General features: G+C 30.3%; 3 protein-coding genes and 1 long non-coding RNA gene across 6 annotated transcripts; 1 reads left to right on the forward strand and 3 right to left on the reverse strand.

The window, feature by feature from the left end:
- The first annotated feature begins 925 nt into the window (after window positions 1–925).
- LOC8287655 (protein ENHANCED DISEASE RESISTANCE 2) lies at window positions 926–4448 on the forward strand. Of its 3 annotated transcripts, XM_015725565.3 has the most exons (3): window positions 929–1152; window positions 2580–3531; window positions 4229–4448. In XM_015725565.3, coding segments are annotated over exons 2-3 (948 nt in total). In that variant the 5' UTR covers window positions 929–1152; window positions 2580–2584; the 3' UTR covers window positions 4230–4448. The 3 variants fall into 3 exon arrangements, with proteins under 3 accessions (XP_002529495.1, XP_015581051.1, XP_048234021.1); XM_002529449.4 differs by lacking the exon at window positions 4229–4448 and having other exon boundaries at window positions 926–1152; window positions 2580–3791; XM_048378064.1 differs by lacking the exons at window positions 929–1152; window positions 4229–4448 and adding an exon at window positions 1198–1315 and having other exon boundaries at window positions 2580–3791.
- A 1091-nt stretch (window positions 4449–5539) lies between these two features.
- Window positions 5540–8248, reverse strand: LOC125370866. The gene is made up of 2 exons (XR_007217030.1): window positions 7938–8248; window positions 5540–5959 (listed from the first exon to the last, which is right to left on the reverse strand). It is a non-coding gene; the product is annotated as an uncharacterized LOC125370866 (long non-coding RNA).
- Window positions 6392–7941, reverse strand: LOC8287656 (RHOMBOID-like protein 13). Its single transcript, XM_002529450.4, has one exon. It carries the CDS (start codon window positions 7459–7461, stop codon window positions 6652–6654), a length of 810 nt encoding a protein of 269 aa, XP_002529496.1. The 5' UTR covers window positions 7462–7941; the 3' UTR covers window positions 6392–6651.
- A 2964-nt stretch (window positions 8249–11212) lies between the features above and the next one.
- On the reverse strand, window positions 11213–16098 carry LOC8287658 (putative disease resistance RPP13-like protein 2). The gene is made up of 2 exons (XM_002529452.4): window positions 11578–16098; window positions 11213–11470 (listed from the first exon to the last, which is right to left on the reverse strand). The coding sequence occupies exon 1, from the start codon at window positions 15804–15806 to the stop codon at window positions 11622–11624; it is 4185 nt and encodes a 1394-aa protein (XP_002529498.1). The 5' UTR covers window positions 15807–16098; the 3' UTR covers window positions 11213–11470; window positions 11578–11621.
- Between the last annotated feature and the right edge of the window lie 8940 nt (window positions 16099–25038).

A 25038-nucleotide genomic window follows, 5' to 3' on the forward strand; every position in this document is an offset into this window, starting at 1 on the left:
ACTGAATCAGAATCCTCTGCACTCTGGTTTCCTATGGTTCCATATCATCCAACTTTATTTTGCTTGCTGCATCTGTAGCAAACAGAACATGGTAGGCTTTCTTGGTGGGGTAGTGTGTATGCATCTGATGCTTGAATTGCAAGATATTGGCACTTCAGTGTACTTATCATATGCAATTTATATTTCAGATCAAGGAGACATGATCTTAATTCAGATCATTGCTACTTAAATCTGCCATCACAACAAACAATTAAGATGAAAACTCAATTTCAATTGGTATTGAATAATTTTCTTAATGATCAAAATTTGATATTTGACATAGATAGACCAACATTATTTTCTTAAATATTTCTTACAGAAAAATGTATAAATTCTTTGTAGCTCGCTGCAATATAGAACAAGATAATCCCTTTGCTCTCACTAATATCAGTGAATGATAGACAAGAAATTCAAACTCGAGAATTCTTAATTGATTATATTTTAAATTTTATACAAATTGATATAATATGCATTTTAAAAAGCATATACATATATAAAAGATTATCATTATATTATAGACACTTTTTATTAGTTTATTTATTTATTTATTATGGCATACTCGACACCAACATTATTTAATTGATTATCAAATTACAAGGATTAAATTAAATCTAATTCTTGATTGATTATCAAAAGAAAATAATATAAGGATTTAAAAATTAAAGAAAAAGAATCTTTTTTATTGCATTATCTATTAACGAATCCAAAAAATATAAATGTATTTTCTTTTTTCTAAGAAAAAAAAGGAAAATAACAAAATAGGCCCCAAAAAAGACGGAGCTTCAATGATAGGTCAAAACGGCAAGTCCGTCAGACTGTCACCTGACACCTGTTTATCAGGTAGATTTCATTTACAGCCTTTTTTTTGCTTAGCAACCAATCTCCTCTGCTTGACCGGTTGCCCAATAAACTACAAAAATAAATTAATTTTTTTATCTAAAGGAAAAATTGAAATTAATTCGAAAGCAAACATCTTTAATAAATCAAAGGTTATGTTCTCTTTTGAATGCCTTAAACCCTGAATTCTTTGATCACTATATTATGTCTATTAATTATCAGGGTTCGTGAAGAATCTTGATTCCTGACTTACCCTTTTCTTCTCTTCAATTAAAGGTTAGAGCTTCATGGTTAAATTTGTTTGGCATTTATATTTTCTTTTCTGTTTTTTTTTTTTTCAACTTTTTGGTTTTTTTTTATTCATATCAATTTCTGTTTGTTGATCTGTTCATGTTTTGTTTGAAAATCTGGTAGTGTTTTGGCGGCTTCCGTTTTGTGGGTATGTTGCTAAAATGGAGACACTTTCAAGTTTTTTTGCTTACATAGGATTTTGGTAAATTGTTGAAGTATTTGTAGGTTTTATTAATTGTTGTACTGCAATTTTATGAGAAATGTACTGGGTTTTTGTTTCTATGATGTTTTTTCTTCGTTATTTCATATCTGTGTGATTACGGTGGCATATGATTTGAATATGTTTAATCTTTCTAGCTGAAAAATTTAGATTGGAAATGCTGTTTGGGAAAGATCTCTTTGATGGATTATTTGCTCTAAAGCTTATTTGAATAAACATGAGAGAAGGCACCAGACAACAAATATTTGTTTCTTGGTGGTTTGACAATCTTTGAGTCTTGAAGAATTTGTTTGAAATCAGTAATGAGGAGGTTACTGACAATAGGATGTTTGATGGGTTTTGCAAGATTAGTTTCAGTTATTTTGTATTTAGCTCTTGATTGGTGCAGAGGTTTATTTTCATCCTGCATGATATGATACCTTATATGATGGCAAGACAGCTAGCTCTTAGGGTTAGTCTTGTGATGAACTCATCATCATTGGTATGATAAATTGCATCATTGATTGATCTGTATATTACGTTAGACCGTAATTTGATTTTTAGATGGGTTCGTTTTTATCTTTGATCTGGAAGAGAAAAGGGGGCCTTTCTTTATTGTACTTTTCCCTTAAGTTCCCCATGGAGCTATTTAAGGATACTTTCTTGGCATTTATTGTTATTTTTGTGAAAGATATGTTCTGTTGTCATCTATTGTTATTTTATGGTCAATAAATGGATAAGATCTAAGATTCACCTTCCATAATCTGCTTGTATGATTTGCAACTTTTTCTTTTTGCGGTTTAGATGTGTGTGTATGTGGAATAGGGCGGGCTTTTATGTGGTTTTATGTCAACCAACCAAGCATTTTCGTTTTGCACAACGTGTGATAGTAATAGTCAGGCGTTAATCAAGTGAATGATAAATAATATGAGCTTGTTTTCATTCATCTGCATTTTATGCATTCTTTTCTACTCATATTCATGCTGTAGCCATTCTGAGTTTTGGATATAGGATTAGACCTGTTTCATATTGTTGTTTATCAATTTGCTTTCCTTTTCTGGTATCTGGGCATGTTTTCCAAGAAGTGTGGAGTATCATGTTGATTGTAAAGCATGTTGGGTATGATAACAGAAGACAAGAATCATGTACATGCTGCATCTTGTTGCTTGCGTATTCTTACTCTATGCTTATCTGACACATCCATGCCTAACAGGACGCATGTCTAGCCCTGGTGACAGAAGTGGTAGCGAATGGATAGAGAGAATCAAATCAGAGGGAGCTGTGCCACTACTTGAACCAGATGACTGTCCAAATGGTTGGGCTTCTCCACCTGGAGACACATTCATGGTAAGAGGTCCAGACTACTTGACGACCAAGGTTAAAATCCCTGCTGGAGATTATCTTCTGAAGCCTATTGGATTTGACTGGATTAAAAGTTCTACCAAGATTGGGGAAGTTTTGAAAAATCCAAACAGCCGTGTGAGGAAGGTTATTGATGATCAGTTTCAGACAGGTGATAAGCCTTTTGTTTGGGCATTCAATTTACAAGTTCCTAGTAAGGATAATTTTAGTGCCGTGGCCTATTTTGTTGCCACAGAACCTGTTACAGAGGGAACTTTGATGGATCAGTTCTTGAAAGGGGACGATGCATTTAGAAATTCAAGGCTTAAGCTGATTGCAAACATTGTCAAAGGCCCCTGGATTGTTAGAAAGGCAGTTGGGGAGCAGGCTGTGTGCATAATTGGGCGTGCCCTTACCTGTAAATACTGTGTAGCTGAGGATTTTATAGAAGTAGATGTGGATATAGGTTCATCTGTGGTTGCAAGTGCAATAGTTCATCTTGCGTTTGGTTACATCACAATGCTAACTGTAGACATAGCTTTTGTCATTGAGGGTCAAACTGAGTCTGAGCTTCCAGAAAAACTCTTAGGTGCTTTCAGATTCTCTGATCTTAACCCTGCTTCTGCTCATTCATTTGAGCCATCACCTTATGGAAGTTCTGATAGTTTGCAGTCCTCATTGCCAACACGTTTGTGGAAGTCTCTTGGACAAGGGTTCTCTCAACTTCTTCATCCAGGTGCGCAAGAGAGTGGTTCTACCACTGACTCAGCCCATGTTAATGGAAATTCCAATCATGAAGACCACAGTGAATATGTGAAGAAATGGTAAGGAGTTGTTATTTATGATTTCTTTTGAGACACGCATACATTTGAGCTAGTAAAATTTCAATTTCAGTTCACTCTGAAACTAGAGTTCATGGAAAGACCTTTGACAAAATCCTTTGTGTTAATTTGCTGCTGAAGGAGGTTATTATGATCTCCAAAATGAGACTTCTTATGTTTAAGAAATAAACTAACTATACATGCTGACTAGTGTCCTACCACATGAATAAATCAAAACTAGTCGTATAGTTATTCGTGTCGTAGAGTTTCTTTTCTTTTCTTTTGTTTCTTATATACGATTCATTGATTTTATGCTATTGTATTATCATTATACCATTTTGGCATGATAAAAGATGGAATTTTTCATTTAATAGAAGATTCACCCATTTTCTTTTCTATTATGCGTCTCAGTACTAACCTCTTATCATAATATTTTTTTATGATATAAAAGCTTATGAAGCAATGGCATGGTTAAAATCCTTGTTCAGTATATAACTTTCTTTGACATCTTGATCGGTCTTAAAGAATAGTAAACAGTAATTTTCAAGTTCATGACATGTTCTTTGTATGACTTCATCTCCTCTTTTAACAAATTATATGTCTGCAGCAGATAAATCAGATGCTTCTGTCCAAGTTCATACCATGTTCTTTGTATGACCTCATCTCCTCTATTAATCTTTTAACAATTATATGTCTGCAGATAAATCAGATACTTCTGTCTGTCAGGAGTGCATACATTCTGCTGATAATTGAAGCATTGATTGGTCGCAATTCCACTTGATTTTTGCGATTTGTTTCATTGTAGTAGTTAGCATATTATTGTATGGAGGTGGCAGTGAAGTAGTTTCTTATATAATTTGTTAGCAAGATAGTAAATTTATTTATAGGCAGTTCATTTTTATAAAATTTATTTCTGTTTATAATTGATGAATAGTACAAACTTCATTTCAAAGCTCATCTTCAAGTTCTTGATTTTCACTTTTTTCTTTTTTTTTTCTTTTTAATCTCCAAATAGGAAACAAGAAATTTCAATTCTAGAGACAAACTTGGTTTCTATATAGAACCTTATATATATATATATATATATATATATATATATATATGCTCACATCTCTTCTTTATTTTATTTTTTTAGCCTTTGATAAAATTATAAACGGATTGATAAATATATATTTTTTTGTTGCAAGTTGATACTGTGTAATTAAATATACATTTAACTTAATTCTTATAAATGTTATTATTCTGTCCAGTAAAGTTATTATAAATATTATTAGTAAACACAATTTTATTTCAAATTTAGAGTTCAATTGTATAATCAACCAACAATTATTTAAGTATTTTTTGCCATATCTTATTGACGAAGAATTGTTTATTTATTTTTTTATTTTTAATGATTTTATAATTTTGTTATTATTAAAATAAGTCATCGGCCCCTCCCATGTAGTAATGGATTTACTCAAATCTCTTGTTCATTTTGTCGGATAAAGCAATTAAAATAGAGCAGTGTTGACCAAAACATTGGATTATATATTCCTGTAGGAATAACAAAAGTCCTGAAATATTAAGAGTATTTCTGTCCTTTCAAAACTGAGGTTTTCAAAATCATGTATTTTGGGGTTTCTTGAAAACTACCAAAACAAAAAGTAAAACTCAGATTGAGCTGAAACCTAACCTGCTTTCTCACCCTCAAACCTCAATGCCAAATGCCCACTATCTCAGACCACTTCTCCAAAATACTAACCTGCTTGGGTAAAAGCTGTCACTCTTTTGGACAACCCATGTACTTCCCAAGTCAATAAATCAAGAACTTTAGAAAAGTTTAAGCAAGGTCTCAGCCACTGGTATTTTCTGACTCGTGACTAAATTTGAATTCCCATAAAAATTATACCTTCCAGATGGAGGAGAGCAATCTGCAAAAGCATGCAACAACAGACAACATCCAAACTGCCAAAACCACCGACATATATGTTGCTTACAGTGTGTATGAAGGATAGACATGCATAGACTAACATAGAGTCTCAATGACAGGATAAATCCAAACTTTAAGGAAATCATACCCAAAGCCACAAGAAAGAAAGAAGAAAGTAATGTACACAGGAAAAAACCAACCTAGGAGTTAAAAAATAAATAAAAAACAAAAAAGAGTTGCAAGAATCAGGTTTTAGAGGAAGCCCCTCCATGCCATATTCTCACATAAGGCAAAGAGAACTCATTGGGGAAGTTACAATGTCTATGAAGTACAGTCTTTTTACCCATCTAACACTTATCTCATAAGTTGAATTTAATAAATTAAGAGGAAACAATAAAAAATGTTTTAGAAAATTCCTTTTTTTCCAATTAATTGCTATGAAATTCAGAACTCACTTATTCCTCCAAATGTCTTGTCTCATGAATAATAGCTCCGCATCAGGAAAACTAATGCATCAGTATCCTGCAAGGGTACATGTCCATCCCAATATCATGCTTGCCTAGGTTAGGAGATTTTCCATCATTGTAGTGCACCTAGGATACATGAGCATGTATACTGTCTAACATATAATAATTAAATAGTTGGGAATATCAAATTTTAAATATTACAGACTGGCCATATTTTCAGTCAAAATATATAGCCAACAAAATAAACAGCAAACCTACTCATTGCCTTATGGCTAAGTCAATAATCATAATAGTTATATATTATATGAAATCATATGCATGGTCTGAGAATAGCTCAACTGAACTCCATATGCAAATGTAAAAATAGAGCTACATATATAGAACACCTACATGTATAAGATAGTTATATTTCACCGTAAAGCTATATGTGGAGATTGTTCCAAACAAAACATGCATTGTACAGTTATATCTGAAGTTCACTGTTATATTCTGCAAGCAAATTCATTTATATATTACTTGAAATGTGTTTGACAATAAACTAGCTGTTTATAATTGAAATTATGTGATTCGAGAGACCAATGAATCTGCAAAGGGAATTAAGGAAAATATCACCAATACACAGTGGTAGGGGGAAGATGATGGCTGATAACCTCATACACAAATCTGGGTAACAATGAATTGTGTCCTAATCCCTAAGGAAAAGATTCTTCCATAGTCAACCTGTTTTAAGGGATAAAGTCTCTTCCATTAAACAACTTCAACACCTTCAAGTGGTAATGCACTCATCTGCAAGGTTCTGCCATTCCCAAGAAACCGCACAGAAGGCAATGAAGCATCTGTAACAGATTCAATCTCAAGAAAACTAAAATCATAGGCACCAGATCGTTTTAAACTGAACATAAAGATGACCACAATCCATCCCAGCATTGAGATTGCCCAGAAATTGTTCATCCCATGAATCAAACCCCATGCAATAGAATATCCAACAATAATTCCCGATAAATGACCAAGAAAACTAGCTTGTGGAACTATAATGGATGTAAAGATTAACGACTCAAAAGGTGCGAAACTGATGGGAAGCGAAAGAAACCCAAAAAGGTCCAATTTGGAGGACGGTTGCTTCACGGAAAGAATTGTCATCCACCCAAAAACAACACAGGAATATCCAACAGCTGTCACTCTCCGAAAGTAGTCTACCTTGAATCTCTGTATCAATATACGGTACATTCCCAAAACTAACACCCCAGACAAGACGACTAACACAAGCGTGTAATGAAGATAATATGCAATACCAAGACCCATGTGTCCCAACTGTTCTACTACCCCAAGACTCCATAAAGCACTCATATTGAAAACAAGATGAAGAACACTAATATGTGAAAAAGCCGAAGTAATTATCCTCCAATGGTGCCCTTCAATGGCAGTTTCATAACTTAAGCCCACATGTGAATACCCAATGTTTTTCTTCTGAATATAAAACCATATGGCGCTGCATATCCCAATTATACAACTAGTAGCTGGTTTTTCCAAGATCTCATAAAACAGTGGCTTCCCCATCTGTAACAACACTTTAACCTTTTCCTTCTAAGATTCTCCCTCACTATGTATTAAATGAATCTCAATTATCAGAACACTCAATATTGAGATCACCATGGCGACTTCTACACTACAAACCATATACTATAGCTCCAGTGAAGCTCGAAAATCATGGGTTTTATTTAAAAATCAGAACCTTATCACAATATGCTAAAACCCAACTCAAATCTCACCAAATTCAAGAGACGCAGATCAAATTAACACCCAAACATCTGCCTTTTCTTCAAAATCAAACTATAAATTGTCTATTTAAGTAAAATCAATACAGAAGTGCAGAATATTATATCTACGAGAATGGAATCCACAATGGCACTCAGATAGATTTCAGATTCATATATGTGGAGAATTGAGAAAGAGCAAATAAAGTGTGGGTAATTAGGGTTTTGAGTATTGAAGAATTAAAGGAAATTAGGGTTAGAATGAACTGATATTCTCACCTGACAGCTGCAAATCGGATACGGGTGTTGTTGTGTTGTGTTGTGCTGTATTGCTTATGCTTGTTAGCTTCCTGGCTTTTCTGGGTGTTTCTGAACCCAAATATGTTTCAAAATTTATAATATCCATCATTAGCACCGGCAGCTCTTCAACTGCTATTCATATGTAGTAATTACTCAATTACCCTTGAAGTTTCCCTCTTTTCTCACTTTATCTATTTATAATTAGTTCTATTTATACTTGTTAGATTTATTCAGTTGAAATAAATTTGAAATTCTTTTATACGAAATTTATGTACTTAGTAAAATAAAAATTTAAAATTTTATATAATTTAAGTCACAAAATTAATTATAATTACATTATATTCTCATAAAAAAATAAAATTTTAAAATAAATTCTACATTTATAAGGTATATATCTCATAATTTTTAAATATGTTTTAAATTTTATAATTTATTTTATTTTTTAATTTTTATTTCATTTTTTTTTATGTAAGATCGTTCAGTTTATAAAATTATCATTTTAAGAATTTTTTTTTAGTACTTTATTAAGAGTATAGAATTTCTCGCTACTACTTTCATGTCCGCTTTTATATCTGTGTTTGAAGCTTGAGAAACTTGACTTCGGTAAATTTTATATTCTTATTTTTGTGCATGAACATTTGTCGAGTTTTATTTCGTAAGGTATGTAATGACTTTTTTTTTATCTGAATCTAATCGCACTTCTTAATAAATAAAATAGTCTTATTTAGTAAGGAGTAAAAGTTTTTTGAAATAATCACTTTTGTTTAAATAAATGCACTAAACTCCAGCTCGAATCGAGAGATAGAGACATAAGAATGTAAGAAAGTTCTCAATAGGCAAGTCTTTTAGTATTGAGTCCATTCGTCCTGAGCAAATAATAAAAGAAATTAATCTAATGCAGTAAATATTTGAAATGGTTTTTGCAATTAAAAACAACCCTTCTCTCCCGGGATGAATTTTCTGTGGTTCTACTTGGAGTTTAGTACGGGACTTTTTCATGGTATACATAACCATTTGTGTTTTTCCTTCTAGACTATTCAGTGCCTTGTCTCCATTTAGGAGTTGAAACTTGAATTGCTGAATGGTAGATTTTACATTCCATTAAAAAATTATTTTCTTTCTTATACGAAGGAAACAACAAGGACCAACTAAATCATTCTTGAAAAGCTGAAGTCAATCACCTCCTTCAGCAACAATAGGCAAATTTCCAACGTAAGACGTCATCCAATCAGCATCCATGTTTCCTTCTCTGTATGTGTGAGATAAGGACACTCGCCACCTCTAGTTTATAATGTTCTTTATATTTAGCATAAGCGTACTATCAGCATTACAAGGGATATCCTTTCCATTCACCAAACGCATCACATCCAAGCTATCAGATTCCACTTCTAATTCCTGATTCCCAAATTCCATGTAGTTAACAACCCTTGAAATAAAATGTAAAGTCTAATTGTAATAACTGAACACCTGCCAACATTCATTGCAAATCCCTGCATCCATCTACCTTGATCATCCCGAATGAGTCCTCTGGCAAAGCAACCTTGTCCCATACCCTTGACAGCTCCATATGAGTTCAACTTGTACCAAGACGGATTGGGGCATCTCTATCCAATTAGAACTTCACTTCTTACCTTCACTGCTTGAATTCCTCCTACACAATCAACATGACAGTGTAAATCTCTTGAGCTTTGCTGATGATATTACTCACAATTTTAGATATTCACTCCACCTCTTCACAAAAAATCATTTTGTTCCTTCAAATCCAGAGCTGCCAACACGCTACTCCAAAGAGACACCTATACTGATCCGTATGCAGGCCATCACCTGTCCCTTTAAGGCTTTTGAATTATCCAGTCACTCAAATTTATGTTGAAGAAGCAAGAATGACTCATGAGGCACTAATATATTCCAGACGTGTCTTGAGGTTAGGCAATCACGTAAAACATGAAGGATGTCCTCTTCTCCATCCTCGCGACGACTATAGGTGGTCATGGGGGTCAAGTGCCGCCTTCGCCTCTCCATATTAGTTAACAGTCAATTATTTAAGACTAGCCATAAGAACATGCAAATACGCTTTGGTCCTTTCCATTTCCACGCCACTTCCCAGATTCTACTCTTAGTACACCAATCTGATAAAGTTCCATGAGCAAGGAGTAGCTGATTTATTGTGAAGTTTCTTGAACTACTAAAGGCCCAAAGTTCTCATAAAATTAGGTGTTGTTTGCATACTTTAGGAAAACTAGCTGATCTAATCACTTTTGTTAGGATATTATTCTTGTTTAACTACTATGTAGACAAGAAGAAACCATTAAAATCTTTTATTTTATTTTTAAAACATTTACCATCATAACTAATACTTTATATGATAATTTAGACCTTTTTATTTATTTCTTCTTCGATACATATATTTTATAATCTAATTTGAGAAAAGTTGTTGGATTTAGAACTGATATAAAAGAATTTCACTAGCTATGAATTTTTTTCTTCATCGTATATAGTTCTTAAAACATATTTACTTGTAGAGAATTTTTTTATTTTTATTTTTAAAAAAATTCATAAAAAATTTATAAAACATATTTACTTTATATAAATAACTTTTATTTTCTATTTAGATAATTTATTAAATATAAAGGGTAGACTTAGAATAAATAAAATAAGAACTCTTTGTTTTCATTTGAAAATAATTAATTTCTTATATAAAGAAAAATATATAAAAAAAATATAAAACTTACTTTTAAGAATATTTCAAAATTTAGTTATAATTTTAAAAGCATAAAAATAAGTTATTTTTTATTTTAATTTTAAAAAATCACAAATAAACAGAAAATTCTATTTTTTATTTGAAACATTTTTTAGAACTCTAATAATTAGTAAAGATGCTACATTCAGTTGAGTTGCTATTACTAATATTGGCCGTTTTGCTGCGAGGTTCTGCAATACAATAAACAATTTTTATTTTATTTTATTTTCTTAAATTTGGAATATCTTTCTCCAAATTGCCCTCTGGATTTCTTAAATGCTTTCTTTCTTTCTGTAACATCATGCCTCAATTGCCCTATACTTCAGCTGCTATAACAGATTTTAATTCTGGTTAAATAAAGTCAATCTTGATGGATTATTGAAGCTCGAGCTTTCTCTAGGAAGATTTCAACTTATTTTTTCTTTTGGTTTTTTCTAAGAATGAAAATTTAAGGTTAGGGGTAGATCTTTTGTTACCATGCTTTCCCACAATGGCTGAAAATAAAAGCATCAGCAGCAGCAACAAAGACAATACAACAAGTGATAAAACGTCAAATGTCACAACAAAAACGAAAACGAACGCCCACTCAGCACATGCTTCCTCCATATTCTCTTACATAAGTATCATCTGACCTCGTGCCCATGCTTAGCTTAGCCAGACAACTTGAAATTATAGTAAAGGCAACAGAAACGAGCTTCCAAATTTTGCCTTGCAGTGAGCTATGCAACTGTCCCCCAGCAATTGGGTTCCTTCGTGTTTCCAGTAATGAGTCCTTTAATAAACAAGGAACAAGGATTTAGAATTCACAATTTAGGAAATTCCGCAATTAAGCTTGCTAGGCAACACAAAACAAGAGAGCAAGCGAAAGGTAACACTTACATTTCCAAGTGTCAATGCTGAGGAGTACGCGTCATGGAAGTGAATTATTCGAGCTCCCTTGTAGGTATATTTGCAATTTTATACCAATCAAGGCCATGATTTTCTTGAATTCTAGAAGTGAATTCCGAAGGCATTTCTCTCACCTTCAATACCTTGAGACTGGTCATGTGTTCCAATCCTTCAGGAAGCATTTTCAACTGTCTGCAGGAAATTATCTGTAGCTCTCTCAGTTGCGGAAATGCTCCTTCGTCCACTGTCCAAATCTGTAGATACGTTAAATTCGCAAGTTTCAGGACTTGAAGCTGAGGAAAGCTTATGTTAGAGCAATGCATTCTGTCTTCAAAGTCCATGCCTTCCAGCTTCAGTATCTCGAGGTTCCTCATGCATTGGACTTCCTTAGGAAGCACCAATTTTCTGCAAAATCTAATCTCCAGTTCTCTCAGTTGCCGAAGTGCACCATTTTCTACTGTCCACTGCTGCAGATGCTCTAGCTTCCACATTTTAAGGACTTGAAGTTGAAGAAAGCTGCCCAGGGGACAATGCATTTTTTTACCTAGATAAGAATTTGACAACAATTTGAGCTCTTTTAGATTGTGAAGGTATTGCAATATCTGCATTGGGTCTTCCTTCATTCTTGAAGCTGACAGTGTTAAGTAAGTGAGGCCTTTAGGAACTCCAAACTTCACAAATTTTAATTGTAATCTCCCAAGCAAGTTCATACTAGATAGATTTCCGAGTTCCGACAAATGTTTTAACGGCAAAAACCAAGCTTCGCCATGTTCATCGAACGATCTCAGCCTCAACGACTGAAGGTGTTTCAGTTTCCGAATCCAATCAGCAATTGCATCAATCTGCAACAGCATTTGCTTCTTTTGAGACAACATTGTTCGGCATGCCAATCCCAGTTTGCGAAGATTTTCCAATTTGTCCAGGCCATGCTTCACTGGGCTCCTCTCATCTACAAATACACCCCATAATGTTTGAAGCTCTTCCAGAGAACTGACATTTCGAGGTTTATGCTCAAATCTACTACGATAGCTCTCACTCAAGTACAAATGCCGAAGCCGTTGCATTTTCCAGATTGAATGCGGAAGTTTACTAATGTAAGTGTGCTTGACATCCAGAGTTTGAAGTTTAAGCAAATTGCTTATGGAAAGTGGAAGTTCCTCTAAGTAAGTCCATCTTAATCCAAGATATCTCAGCTGGAGCAGTTTACCAAACACATTGGGAAACTTTGGCCTGAAAACACGTTCAAGATCAAGCACGCGCAGCAACAAGAAGCACCTGCTGGAAATGCATCGCTGAAGAAACTTTTTTATGTCTTCTCCCGGTTTGCTACCTCCGCGGTGGTCAAAGGACATGAACGAGAGGACAGCTTTATAATGACTACGAAGGCTATCATGGTCATGACCATGAATATGTTTGAAATGGAGATCGTTTGGATCATAGTGGTCAGCAAAACGACTAATCTCAATACTTGAAGATAATCCAGAAGTTGCGTCAGCGTATTCTTGGAGTAACTTAGCTCCATCTTTGGACAAACTACATGTTTTAACATCTCCATCAAACTTCTTCTTGACAACGTCAACCAATTTCATTTTTATCAACTCATTCAAGTACCTTCTAGCAATATGTTCAGGTTCATCACCCATTCTCTTATTGACAAAACCCTCCGCAACCCACAGAGTAATCAGTCTCCGGGCTGGTATCTCAAACTTATTCGGGAATAATCTGAAATAAACAAGACATTTTCTCAAGTTTCGGCCCAATTCCATGTACACGTTTTCTGCTTTTTGCCAAGGTATCAGTCCTTCATTGAACTGCTTCAGCACTCTCAAAAAATTTTCTCGACTCGCCCCATTCTTAGATAACAGATTTCCAACGACAACCGTGTTCTTCCGTATCCATCCACATCTTCTCACAATTTCTTTCGCAATGTCTTCCAGGTCTGGAGGAATCTCTACTTTCAAAGTGCTGGTAAACAATTCCAAACTTTCCTCATCACTTAGTAACTGAATTTCGTGAGGACCTTTGTTCGAATCAGCATGCAAGGCCACAGCCATCTCATTAGTAGTCACCACTATTCTACTTCCATTTGATTTATCTGGGAACGAAGTTCTAAGACAATCCAAGACTTCAGCTGTTCGGATATCATCTAAGATTATCAGGTGCCTCCCATTCAAAGCAACTAATGCCTCTTCTCCCATCTTCCGCTTACTATTTTCTTTTACAGAACCCATAAATTGTTCCCTTATTTCTTGCACAACTGCATTGTAATTGTTCTCTTGATGTACGGGAACCCAAGCTCGTAAAGGAAAATGATCCATAACCTCGCTGTCGCTGTAGACTAATTTTGCAAGTGTTGTCTTTCCCGTGCCCACTTCACCCACAATTGAAATCACGCAGCACCATATATCACCTGTGAGAAGCCGTTTCTTAATTGCACATGCGTCATTATCGAAGCCGATGGTATTAGGCGGCGGCCCTCTTTGACATAGGCTACGGAAAATAGTGTTTGAAACTTCCCTTCTTTCTGAGACATCATGGATCTTATTCATGATCCTTGTTATGGCATTGACAATCTTATTCCTTATCATCAGAGCCTCATAATTAAATAGACCTACTTGGCTTATTTTCTCATAATCCTTGATGGCTCGCTCTGCCTCATCCGCGATTTCTCCTATTTGCTCCAGCCAAACGTTCAGTCTTCTGCTTGGTTTATCAATTGCTTGGAAATCCTCAAGTAAAGCACGCATTAGCGTTGCTTCTGTTTCCATTGATTTAACTTGGTCTTTCAAATTAACAAGGTCTTTCAAATTACCAGTTCCTGGTCCAACGGACAGCTTAATGGTGCTATCCATAATGGAGAAACTACCATAACAAAACCAGTTGCTCAAAGTTCTGGAGAATGCCTCCAAAAAAGTGGCAATAAAAGGAGCGGACTTGGATGTTTTGCTGCTTGCGCCATCAGGGGATGAACTAGGATGAGCTTCCTCCTCCATGGTGATGACATGAGAAAAACCAGATATGGATGTTTTGCTCCTGGTGCTGTGATGCGACAAACCAGATTGAGCTTTCTCCTCCTCCAAAGTGATAATACGTGAAGAATCATAACTGGATGTTTTGTTTCTTGCACCATGATGTGATGAACCAGATTGAAAATCCTCCTCCAAGGCGATAATTTCTGAAGAATCAGAATCCAATTGTTTTCTCCCAGCGCTATGATGACTCGGAAAAGTTTGAGTTTCCTCCAAGCTGATAGAAAAGGATGGATCCCTTTCTTGCAAGCTTTGAATAACAGATTTAGGCCCTCTGCCTTGTACAGAAATTTCAATGGCATAGTTCTGCTTTCTTCTGTTAAGGTCAGCAACTTCACATTCTATTTGTTCTATCTTTCGATGAACTTCCCATATAGATATCGTGCTGTATTTCTGATCAAGGTCATCTACATGATCAGCAATATGCTTCAATTGAGCCACCCAAATCATCTGTCGCTCATCCAAGCCTTCCATTCCTTCAACATATCCAAATGAGGTTAGCATTAAACCCATATCTCTCTTGAGTAAGTCGACTCTGCGGCGTAAAGCTTGATCATGGCTTGCAGTTCCACTGAATATATGGCTTATATACTGAAGGATGGGACTCTCTGCACCGACGGGAATGAGACTTCGACTAAACGGCATCTTCACTCCCTCTATAAAACTAGAAACAAAACTATTTTTAGTGTCATTAGCTTTACTGTTGTTACTGTGGCTATGTGACTTCTCACGGATGACATTGAACGGCAGCAACACCCCATTTGTCTCTATCAATTGCTGGAAAAACACAAGTAGGCTATTAGTCCCGGCGGATTTGTTGAATTTATCATTCCGCATCTCGCTGTCAGGCATCTCCCGTATGCTTGCCTTGATGCGATTCAGTTGCATTCCAACATCATGTCTATCCTTCAGGTATTGGAAAATCAAAAATATAACTGACAGACCCTTATTTTGTGCCGACGTGATGAATTTCTCAATTGCATTGTCTGCATTGAGATTAGCTTTCTCTACTATCTCGTTCCAGCGCAGCAAGTAGTCACTGGGTCCTTCTAAGGCTTCCACATCCTGTAGCACTGCATACATCATCCTCAATTCTGATTCCATGAAATCCACCTGCTCTTGCACTCCCGTTATAAGATCTGCCTCTTGAATGATAAGGTCCGCCAGTAGTGATAAAGTGGTTTCCATCATTTTCCTCTTCCCTAAAAAATAACGATCAGGAATTTCCCAGAATTGTAAAGAACGCAAAATTATCAACTGATGCAAGAACGAAAGCAAGATTTTCCCACGACAATCAAAGGTAAGATCTATAGAAGACAAGTTCAGGCTTCTAAGCGGAGAATCTACAAAAGGCTACAGAAACTATGTAGGAGAGAGTGGTAATGATTTCGAGGTCTAGGGTGATGGGAAAGGAGGGATTTGAATTTAATGGACTTGATGCATCTAGACATGTCAAACTAAAGTAATATGTGATTGCTGTAAGAAAAGAACAACACAAATATGAGGAGAATAAGAAAAAAAGAAAAGCATAAGCATTTGAGTTTTTAATAATATGTAATTAAATTTTTTTACAGAAAATAATTATATTTTTAAACTCCGTTTGTTTATTTTTTTTCAATATTTGAGACACTATAACTCACTCGTCATCTCAAAACACAGGAAAATAACTTCATGTTTTTAAAACGATAAGTTATTTTTCAACACTTGTTGAATATAAAGACATAAAAAAAATCAATGTAACGAATTCTTTTTATTCAGTACCATTTATAGATTAAATAAACTGCATCCAATACACATATTAAATATGATAGTATATGCTATTATTTAGAAAAGAAAATCTAAACTCCAATCAAATATTAAAAAATATTTTTAAAGTGACTCTTAATATTGCAATCAAATATCAAAAGATATTATATTTTTCTAAAAATATTTTTTAAAGAGAAAATTATTTTTTGCAAACAAATGAAACATTAGAGTTAAATTTTATTTTTTTTTTTAGAATAATTGATTTGCTTAACTAATAATAACAGTATTGATTTTTTTATAACATGAAAAGAAAATTGTCATTTTATGATTTTTTTTTTTTATTGAAATGTGGAGCTACGATTTTTATAAATGCAAAAAATATGAATTAGAAAGAGTTAAAAAAAGGTATTTTTAACATTTAAAACTAATTAAGTCTAATATTATTATGCAATGGAATAGATAAAGTTAATTTAATTTTTTAAAAATTTTAAAGATGTAATAAAAGTATTTTAGAATTTAATAATTTAATTGCACTTAAATCGAAAATAGAGGAATTTATATGTAGCTTTTATTGCCTTAAGAAAAAGTGGTCGGTTCTCTCCTGATGTGGGTCTAGCCTTGACTATGGTTCTGGTTGCAAAGTCGGAGCAATCCAGAGTGTAGAGGTACAGTTTAGTTATAGAATTCTGCCTTTTATATTTAATGTTCAATAAATTAATAATACTATTATATAATTAATGATTTTTGAAGAATTCATTTCTTTATTTATTTATTTTTTTTGAAACAATTAATTTCTTCAATTGAATAACTAATATTTTAATATCTAATAATTGGTGGATGTTGATAAGAACTCTCTATTATCATTAACAATTATAGGAGACATTTAAAGAAACTAAAGTATGGCAAGCAGACAAAATGTCATTATTTTTGCATGAAAATAATTGAAAGAATATGCTGTCATTTCTTTTCAAATGCACGCAACATACAAAGAAAATGTATATGGTGGATTGGTATATGTTGACTTTTTGGTAGAATTATTTTTCTATTTTTATTGGTCTGGTTTAGTTTTTGATTAGTTTATGTTGCTAATATTAGTTGAGATTTAAAATTTATATAATTTATTTATAAATTTAAAATTTATATACTTTAAATAGAGTAAAAATTTATTTAGTATTTTATATGATTAAATTTGTATGGATGACATGTTGATATTATTGTATATATATTTAAGGCATTTTAGTAATTTATTGGTATGTTTTATATACATAATACGTGAAAATATGTGTTTATTATCTCATTTTAGTCTTATTGTCTAATTTCAGATATTAATAGCAAAAAAGAGAGAATACGAGTTAAATATTCATTAATGGACTTATATTGAACTGCTACTGCGAAGGCTCGGAATAAAGACAAGTGAACTATCAATGTTGTAAGCCTAGCCGAATATATGAAGGTCCACAAAGAGAAATTAATTAGTTATTAAGAATAATTAATTTTAAGTTGTTTATTTTGTTTAAAATAGTTAAAAGGATAACTACAGCAGCATTGTACTTAGAGAAGGCCTCTGTAAAAGAAATCTCTACAAGCAGTAAGATCAGTTAAATAAAAGGGACATATCTATCATTTTTCTCTCTACAAATTCTCTACAGTTATCTTCTACAAATACTTTAGTAAGTTTTTTTATTATTCTTTAAAAGATCAAAGAAGCCTTTTAGGACGTGGAGAGTGAGGACCGATCATCTTTATCCTTTGAAGAACTTTTGAATTTTAAATGAGCTTTAATTTTCTATATTATTTTTTATGTTTTTCTATTTAATTTCAATGACCGTTGGATTTACTATGTCAAACTGATTTTTATGAGTGTTTAGTTTGGCTTTTTACTTATGTATGAATCTTATTTATTTTGAGTTTAATGAATGATTTCTTTACCTTCATAACTTTATTAGTTTTATCTATTATTGTTAGTTGACCATCATATTAATTTGATAATAATATTTTTTATGAAAATATTTAAATTAAAAGTATTAGAAACACTATTTTTATTTTAATTTATGTTGGTAAAAGAAACCTATGTTGCATCATTAGTTTGAGTAACTTGGGAAAAAGACATATCACCATCTCATTTATTAGATTTTAGCTTAAGGAAAAATAAGGGGATTACTAAGTATAAGCTAGACTAAATCTATTTTATCATATAGTTTATATTAATAATTTTATTTGCAATTTACTTTTTAGTTTATATAATTTCTTTTATAAACCTTAAAACTATTTTCAAAATATTAGTTTAGAGTATCTAAAATTTTTTTTAGTATTTTTTTGTGATAGTTGATTTTTATAGTATATGCTTTAAAGTTCTTTATGAGATTGACCTCATGGTAAACTCATCCGTACTATCATCCAGTTCGTACACTTGCGAGTATTAAATTTGAGAAATCAATGAAATTGGTTATAATAAATAAATTTTACATCAGTAAGTCAATATATTCAATAATCCAAAATATCGCATTTTATTTTATTTTTTTTATGTCTATTTTTCGAATAAAATAAATTCTTTTACGTATTTCAACTAAATAACAGCATTAACTAAATTTTCTTATTGGTTTTTGTTAGCTTATGTATAATATCTGTTTGGTTTCGATTAGTTTTAATTGAAATTCTGATTGCAAAATCATATGTAATTCCAATCAATTCTCAATTTTGGTCGTAATTGGACAAGTTCGGTAATAACATGGGTTATTGTCACGTTATTCAATTTTATTTAAAATTGAGAATTGTCTAAAATTGCCAATAATTTTACAATTTAGGCATTTTTACTAAAATTAAAAGGATCAAAATTGCTAAAGTAATTAGATTTGAGTCTAATTTAGCATTAGCCCTAAATAAAAATTACCTTCTCTTTACTATGATATGGCTGTTTCACCACAACCCTTATCCTCTTACATTAGATTCTTATTCTATAAATAGGGAATAACATTTTTATTACCAACTATTGCTATTTTCTTAGCAAATTTAGCTAGAATTTCAAGTATTTGGGTATAAAAACGAATATCAACTATATGTAAAAATAATTTAGTGAAGGAAATAAAAAAGTGAGAAAACTAGACAATCGTAAATAAAAAAAATGCAGCGTAATGAAAACAATGGAAAAAAGAAGCGCCAATCTCCATAATGCAAAACAGAATCCAGCCGCTCCAACTTTAATTGCTGTTTAAATTTAGGTAAATTATATTTTTAATTTATTAAATGTATTCATTATTTAACAAGTTTCTTAATTTTTTTATTTTAATTTATTAAATTTTTATACTACTAATATTTATAACCGATTTTATCGACTAAAGCGTTTATATAAATTATTATAGAAAATAAATTAATTTAGATATTTTTATAAAATAATATCAGTTCACTTTTAAACACTATTTTTTTTTATTTCTTGAGATTCTAAGAGAATAATCAAATTTTTTATTTATTCAAATATCTTTTTTTATTCTTTTTCCTTTTGCATTCATCTTTAAAAAAATATATTTATTTTGCATTTCATAACAATAAAATTAGATAGAAGTATATATTAAGTTCTTTAGAAAAGATAACTTTTTATAAATAAAAAATGCACCTTCTCCCTATTTATCGTCTGGTGTTTGATATTACATGCGGTAATAACTGCTGAAATAGCTTTTTCTATGACAAAATTTGTTAAAAATTTATTATATAACCATGAATGATTTTTTTGTCATAGACATTTTAGATTGTATTGATAATTAAGATATCATTCAAGGTTCCAAAATATGGTACTTAAGAAGGAGAAATTGTTATATAAACTTAATTTATTGTATTATTAAATGACTCGTCTAATAAAACGATGATATTTTATTTTATTTTATTTTATTCATATCATTTTTATTTTTAAAAATAACTATTTTATTAATTTTTTAACTGTTTTATTAATGTTGAAGATAAAACTGATATATAAAATAAAATTTAAATATTGACCATTTCATTTAAATTAGTCTTTTAATGACGTAATAAATATAAGCATGTAATAATTTTTTTATCTGACTTATTAATATTGTTTTTTATATATGTATTATAATTCTTTTGGAAGCAATATATGTTGTATTTAAATATATACATACAATTAATTTTATTTCAGATCCCATTTGATGCCCCTTGTTGGAGATATCGATTTTTATTATAGAGAGAAAGAGTTGGATTCTGTAACTGGACCATTGAAAGAGTTAAAATAATTAGGAGATTGTTAATTGTAATTGATGGACTTAACTCAGTCTCTAACCAATGCTTATACAAATTTCAACTTTTACCTTGTGACTTTCAAAAATTTTAAACTTGCAGTAGCTCAACATCTTAAATGATGATAGTGGTTGATATAATATAATTTTAAATATATGAATAATATAGCATCATGTTAAATTTAGATGATTAAAAAATAAATATATTTAAAAAATTTTATTTTAGAGTTTGTGATTTGTATTTTTGTTATTTTAATAACCCGTAAGTATGATCGTTAGTAAATAACATCATCAAATTATATCACATCATGGTTAAGAGATATTGAAGTGGTACGCAATAGTCATTATTTTTTTTTTAATTTCTAAGTCAGCATTTGCTAATGATGTAGTGCAATTTGATCGTGTTATGTGTTAACGGTCATATTCACAGGATACTAAAATAACAAGGAGCAAGTTACATACCCTAAAATAAAAATACATAAAACTATATAGTAATTTACTAAAACTTTTTCAATATGTTTATTATGTTAACTTAAGTTATCTCCGATAATAAATCATTTGTTGGGTGCAATACTAAAATAATATATATATATTGCAACAATTTTAATTCTTTATCAACGTAAATGTAATATCTCTAATGCTTTAATAATTTTTATATACTGGAGTTAAGTTTTAAAAGTTAAATTTTTTATTTTGTTTTGAGACCTTTCTTATTCTAGTATGAGTTTGGGTTAAAAGGAGTGGTCCTCACCTACTCCACTCCCACCAAACGCTGCCATGGATTTTTCAACTCAAAAAGATCATACCAAATAAAAGTATTTAAAAAGCTAAAATGGAGCGATTTTCGCGGAAAAGTTTTCAAATTTATTCTCACGAATTGGGAAAGTTACTTTCACACACAATAGAAAAATATTCATTTTGGTCCTTAATGTCCGGGTCAAGGAACGAATATGCTCCTAAAATAGATTTAGGAAACCAAATTTTCCTGTAATCGCAAAGCATTAAGGTTTGGTAGTCGATGATTTACTATGAATGTAGGGTTTGATTTAACTTTAATGATTCTACTTACAAAAAGTATAGAGAGTTTGCCTTTTTTACTGTTTTATTTTATTGTGAATGTTTAACTTTAATAATTACTAAAATCGAGATCTGCTCCTTGACCAAAATACAATTGAGATGTGAGTTTGATTTACTCGCATATTATGAAGCATTACTGGACAAACTTTCGGGTTGTGTCTTATTATTATTTTAAACTTATAGATAAAATTTAATATTAATTTATAATAATTTTAAAAATAATAGTAAACTAACTATTTTTAAATTTTTTTAAAATTTTATTAATATTATTACATTAATAAAATATTTGTTTATTAATATTATCTTTAAATTAATACTATCAATAAATTATTTTTAAAATATTTATTCATTAACTCTAATATAATATATAATTGATATTATTATTTTTTAAAAATTAAAAATTATTGTATAATTAAAAATTAATTTATTAGTAAATAAATATTTAAAAATATTATTTTATAATTAGAATCATTATCTAATTAGTAAATTAATTTTTATTTAATATAATATTAAAATATAATTAACATGCTATTTTTTAAAATAGTCATTATTTAATTAAAAAATTAATTTATTATTAATATCTTATTTCTTAGAATTAGAATGAGTGTTTAATTAGGAATGTAATTTATAAATCAATAAATGAAAAAAAAAGCTACAAAATTACACATAATCTTGAATCTTACGTGTCAAAGATAGTACACATGTAAAAATAAAAATTTTAAATGTCAAAAATCAAACACACGTATCATAAAAATTTTAAATTTTAAAAATTAATATATTTAAATTTGTGTTATGACGTAGTAAAAATTTAGGTGACGGGATATTTTTACTTCATGATTCTCTTTTAAGGATGATAATTTATATTAATAAAAAAAATATTTAAATATACATATCATGCTTAAAAGCTTTTACACTTAAAAAGAATTATAACTAAATTTGTTTATAACAACATTCAATAAACATTACTAAATGATTAAAAAGTGAGGTTAAAAATCTATAGAAACAACTCTTCAAATTGTTATTCAAATGTCACTTAAGTGAGTGTGTCTATCTACTAGAGTAACATTTCATAAGAAGTGTTTGGCTTGAGGAGGGGCTAAAACTTGATTTTGTAAGTTAAATATCTCTAAGAATTTAATCTAAGGACAGATTTGCTATTGTCCCAAATATTAGGGTCTCCCCATGTGCAACCTATAGAAGAAAGGGTAGTTCCCATCAGAATACTATCCCACCAAACCTCACCATTGATTTCTTTAGTACTTCCAACATAATAATAATAATGATAATAATTGGTAAAGAAAGAAACGATGAAGCTGCCTCCATGTGCGAACAATAAATAAAGCTTTCACGAAACCCACCCTCACTTTTCACCACTTCAAAATAACAAATAATGCTACACACCTTTAAACCCTTGAGAAAAGAAAAATCACTTTTTTAATTTTTTATTTAGACCATAATTTATTAATACATCTTCTCACTTTTCATGAATTCAATTGGGTTTGCCGTAAAGTCTAATTTCGCTATTAATTTAGTTAAAAATTTATTAATATTTTGGTCTAATGTAGTTTAAATTAGTTCTATTTTTGATAAAAAAATAAAAAAAGAATTGCATATTCTTAAAAAAAATAAATATAATAAATATATATATTAATGTTGTTAATAAAAATAATAAGATAATAAATATTATTGTTTATCAGTATTTTTTTTTTTTTTCTAATAGCTATGCTGAGAGAGACGGCTATAATAGTAGTATTATAGAAAGTAATGAGAGCTAAGGAGTTGATAACGGTTGTAATAAGAATAATAGTTGTAAGAATTGTTTATTATTTAATTATATTAATTATATCGAAATTATAAAAAAGTATTGAATATTATTTCAAGATTTTAATTGTTTTTATTTATTAAGAGATTATTTCTTACTATCTTGAAAATAGAATTAAATATATAAAATTTTAAATTTAAAAGTCTATAAATTTTAGAGAAGAAAATTAAATCAAGTCCCAGTAACAACATTGTAAATATTATTCTATTTCACAACTCATGTAAAATGGTTCGTTCTTCTAGACAAAAATTTCCCTAATTGAAATCTCGGTTGTGGACCAAGAAGGTTTTCATTATAAGCACCGGATACACCTGTTTGCGAGCCACCGATATTTCGGGTCTCCTTTGTCCGAAAAGACTAACTATTATTATCTGGAACTCTATCGGCTAAAACATGTTAAAAATACTGTTTTAACGGTCAAAATTCTTTTTAAAAAAATTATAAATTAAAAAAATATTTAAGAAATATGATAATATATGTTAAATGTAATTTTTTATAAGATAGTATATTAGGAATTTGATATATATTTTCATAATTTGTATAATATTTAATTTTTAATATACATTTAATATATTGTATGAAATATATTTATTTCAATTTGATGATATTAATTTGATTGTAAGTCAACTCATTGGGAGAGCCGGATATTATACATAACTAGTATTTAAAATTATTTTTAAATATTAATTTTATATTTTAATAAATATTAATATATATTTAATATATAATTAATACTTGAAAATAATTTTAGTATTTATTTGATATATATTTAGTATACACAGTGAAATTATATTAGTAATTTTGTAACTAATGTCTAAAATTATCGCTTAGTATTTTTTTTATATTTATTTTCATATATTTTGTTGTATATTTAATATATAATATACATCTTTTATATATATACTTATAATTAGTTAGAAAGTCTTTTTTTATCATATTACTTTGGGATATTTGATATATAAATAAAGTATATAAAACTATCTTTTAGTATTTATTTCGAATTTTTGATATAAATTTTATATTTTTAATATTTATTTGGTATATATTTAATATACATATGGTAAAATACTATTATTTAAAATTTAAATATCAAATTATCTTTTAATATCTATTTTATATTTTTGGTATTTATTTAGTATATATTTATTATTTGGTATCAGCAAAATAATTTATTCTAAACATAATAAAATGGTCATTAAAAATCTTACATATGTGCATTATTTCATATATCTTTCATCTAAACACAATAAATCTTTTACTTACTCACCAATTTTCATTTAATAAGCAGAATTAACATGCTAAGTCATTTCTTTCATAGTAAAATTTTAAAAATTATTATTAAAAGATAATTTTGAGAATTAATTAAAAAGATGTATAGTTACATGCTTCGTTTTAAAATCTTGAAACGTTTTCATAGAATTGTTAAAACATGTAAAGATCAAAATTAATTGATAATTAAGCTTAAAATTAGTAAAATCATAAAATTATAACCATAGAAACATAAACATGATATGTACTAAGCACCCAAAAGAAA

The sequence above is a fragment of the Ricinus communis genome, chromosome 8 (assembly GCF_019578655.1).
Source record: "Ricinus communis isolate WT05 ecotype wild-type chromosome 8, ASM1957865v1, whole genome shotgun sequence".
Classification (NCBI taxonomy): Eukaryota; Viridiplantae; Streptophyta; class Magnoliopsida; order Malpighiales; family Euphorbiaceae; genus Ricinus; species Ricinus communis.

Excerpts from the sequence above, each read along its gene's own strand:
- LOC8287655 (XM_002529449.4), top strand. The coding sequence starts at position 2,585 with ATGTCTAGCCCTGGTGACAGAAGTGGTAGCGAATGGATAGAGAGAATC.
- LOC8287658 (XM_002529452.4), bottom strand. The coding sequence starts at position 15,806 with ATGATGGAAACCACTTTATCACTACTGGCGGACCTTATCATTCAAGAG.
- LOC8287656 (XM_002529450.4), bottom strand. The coding sequence starts at position 7,461 with ATGGGGAAGCCACTGTTTTATGAGATCTTGGAAAAACCAGCTACTAGT.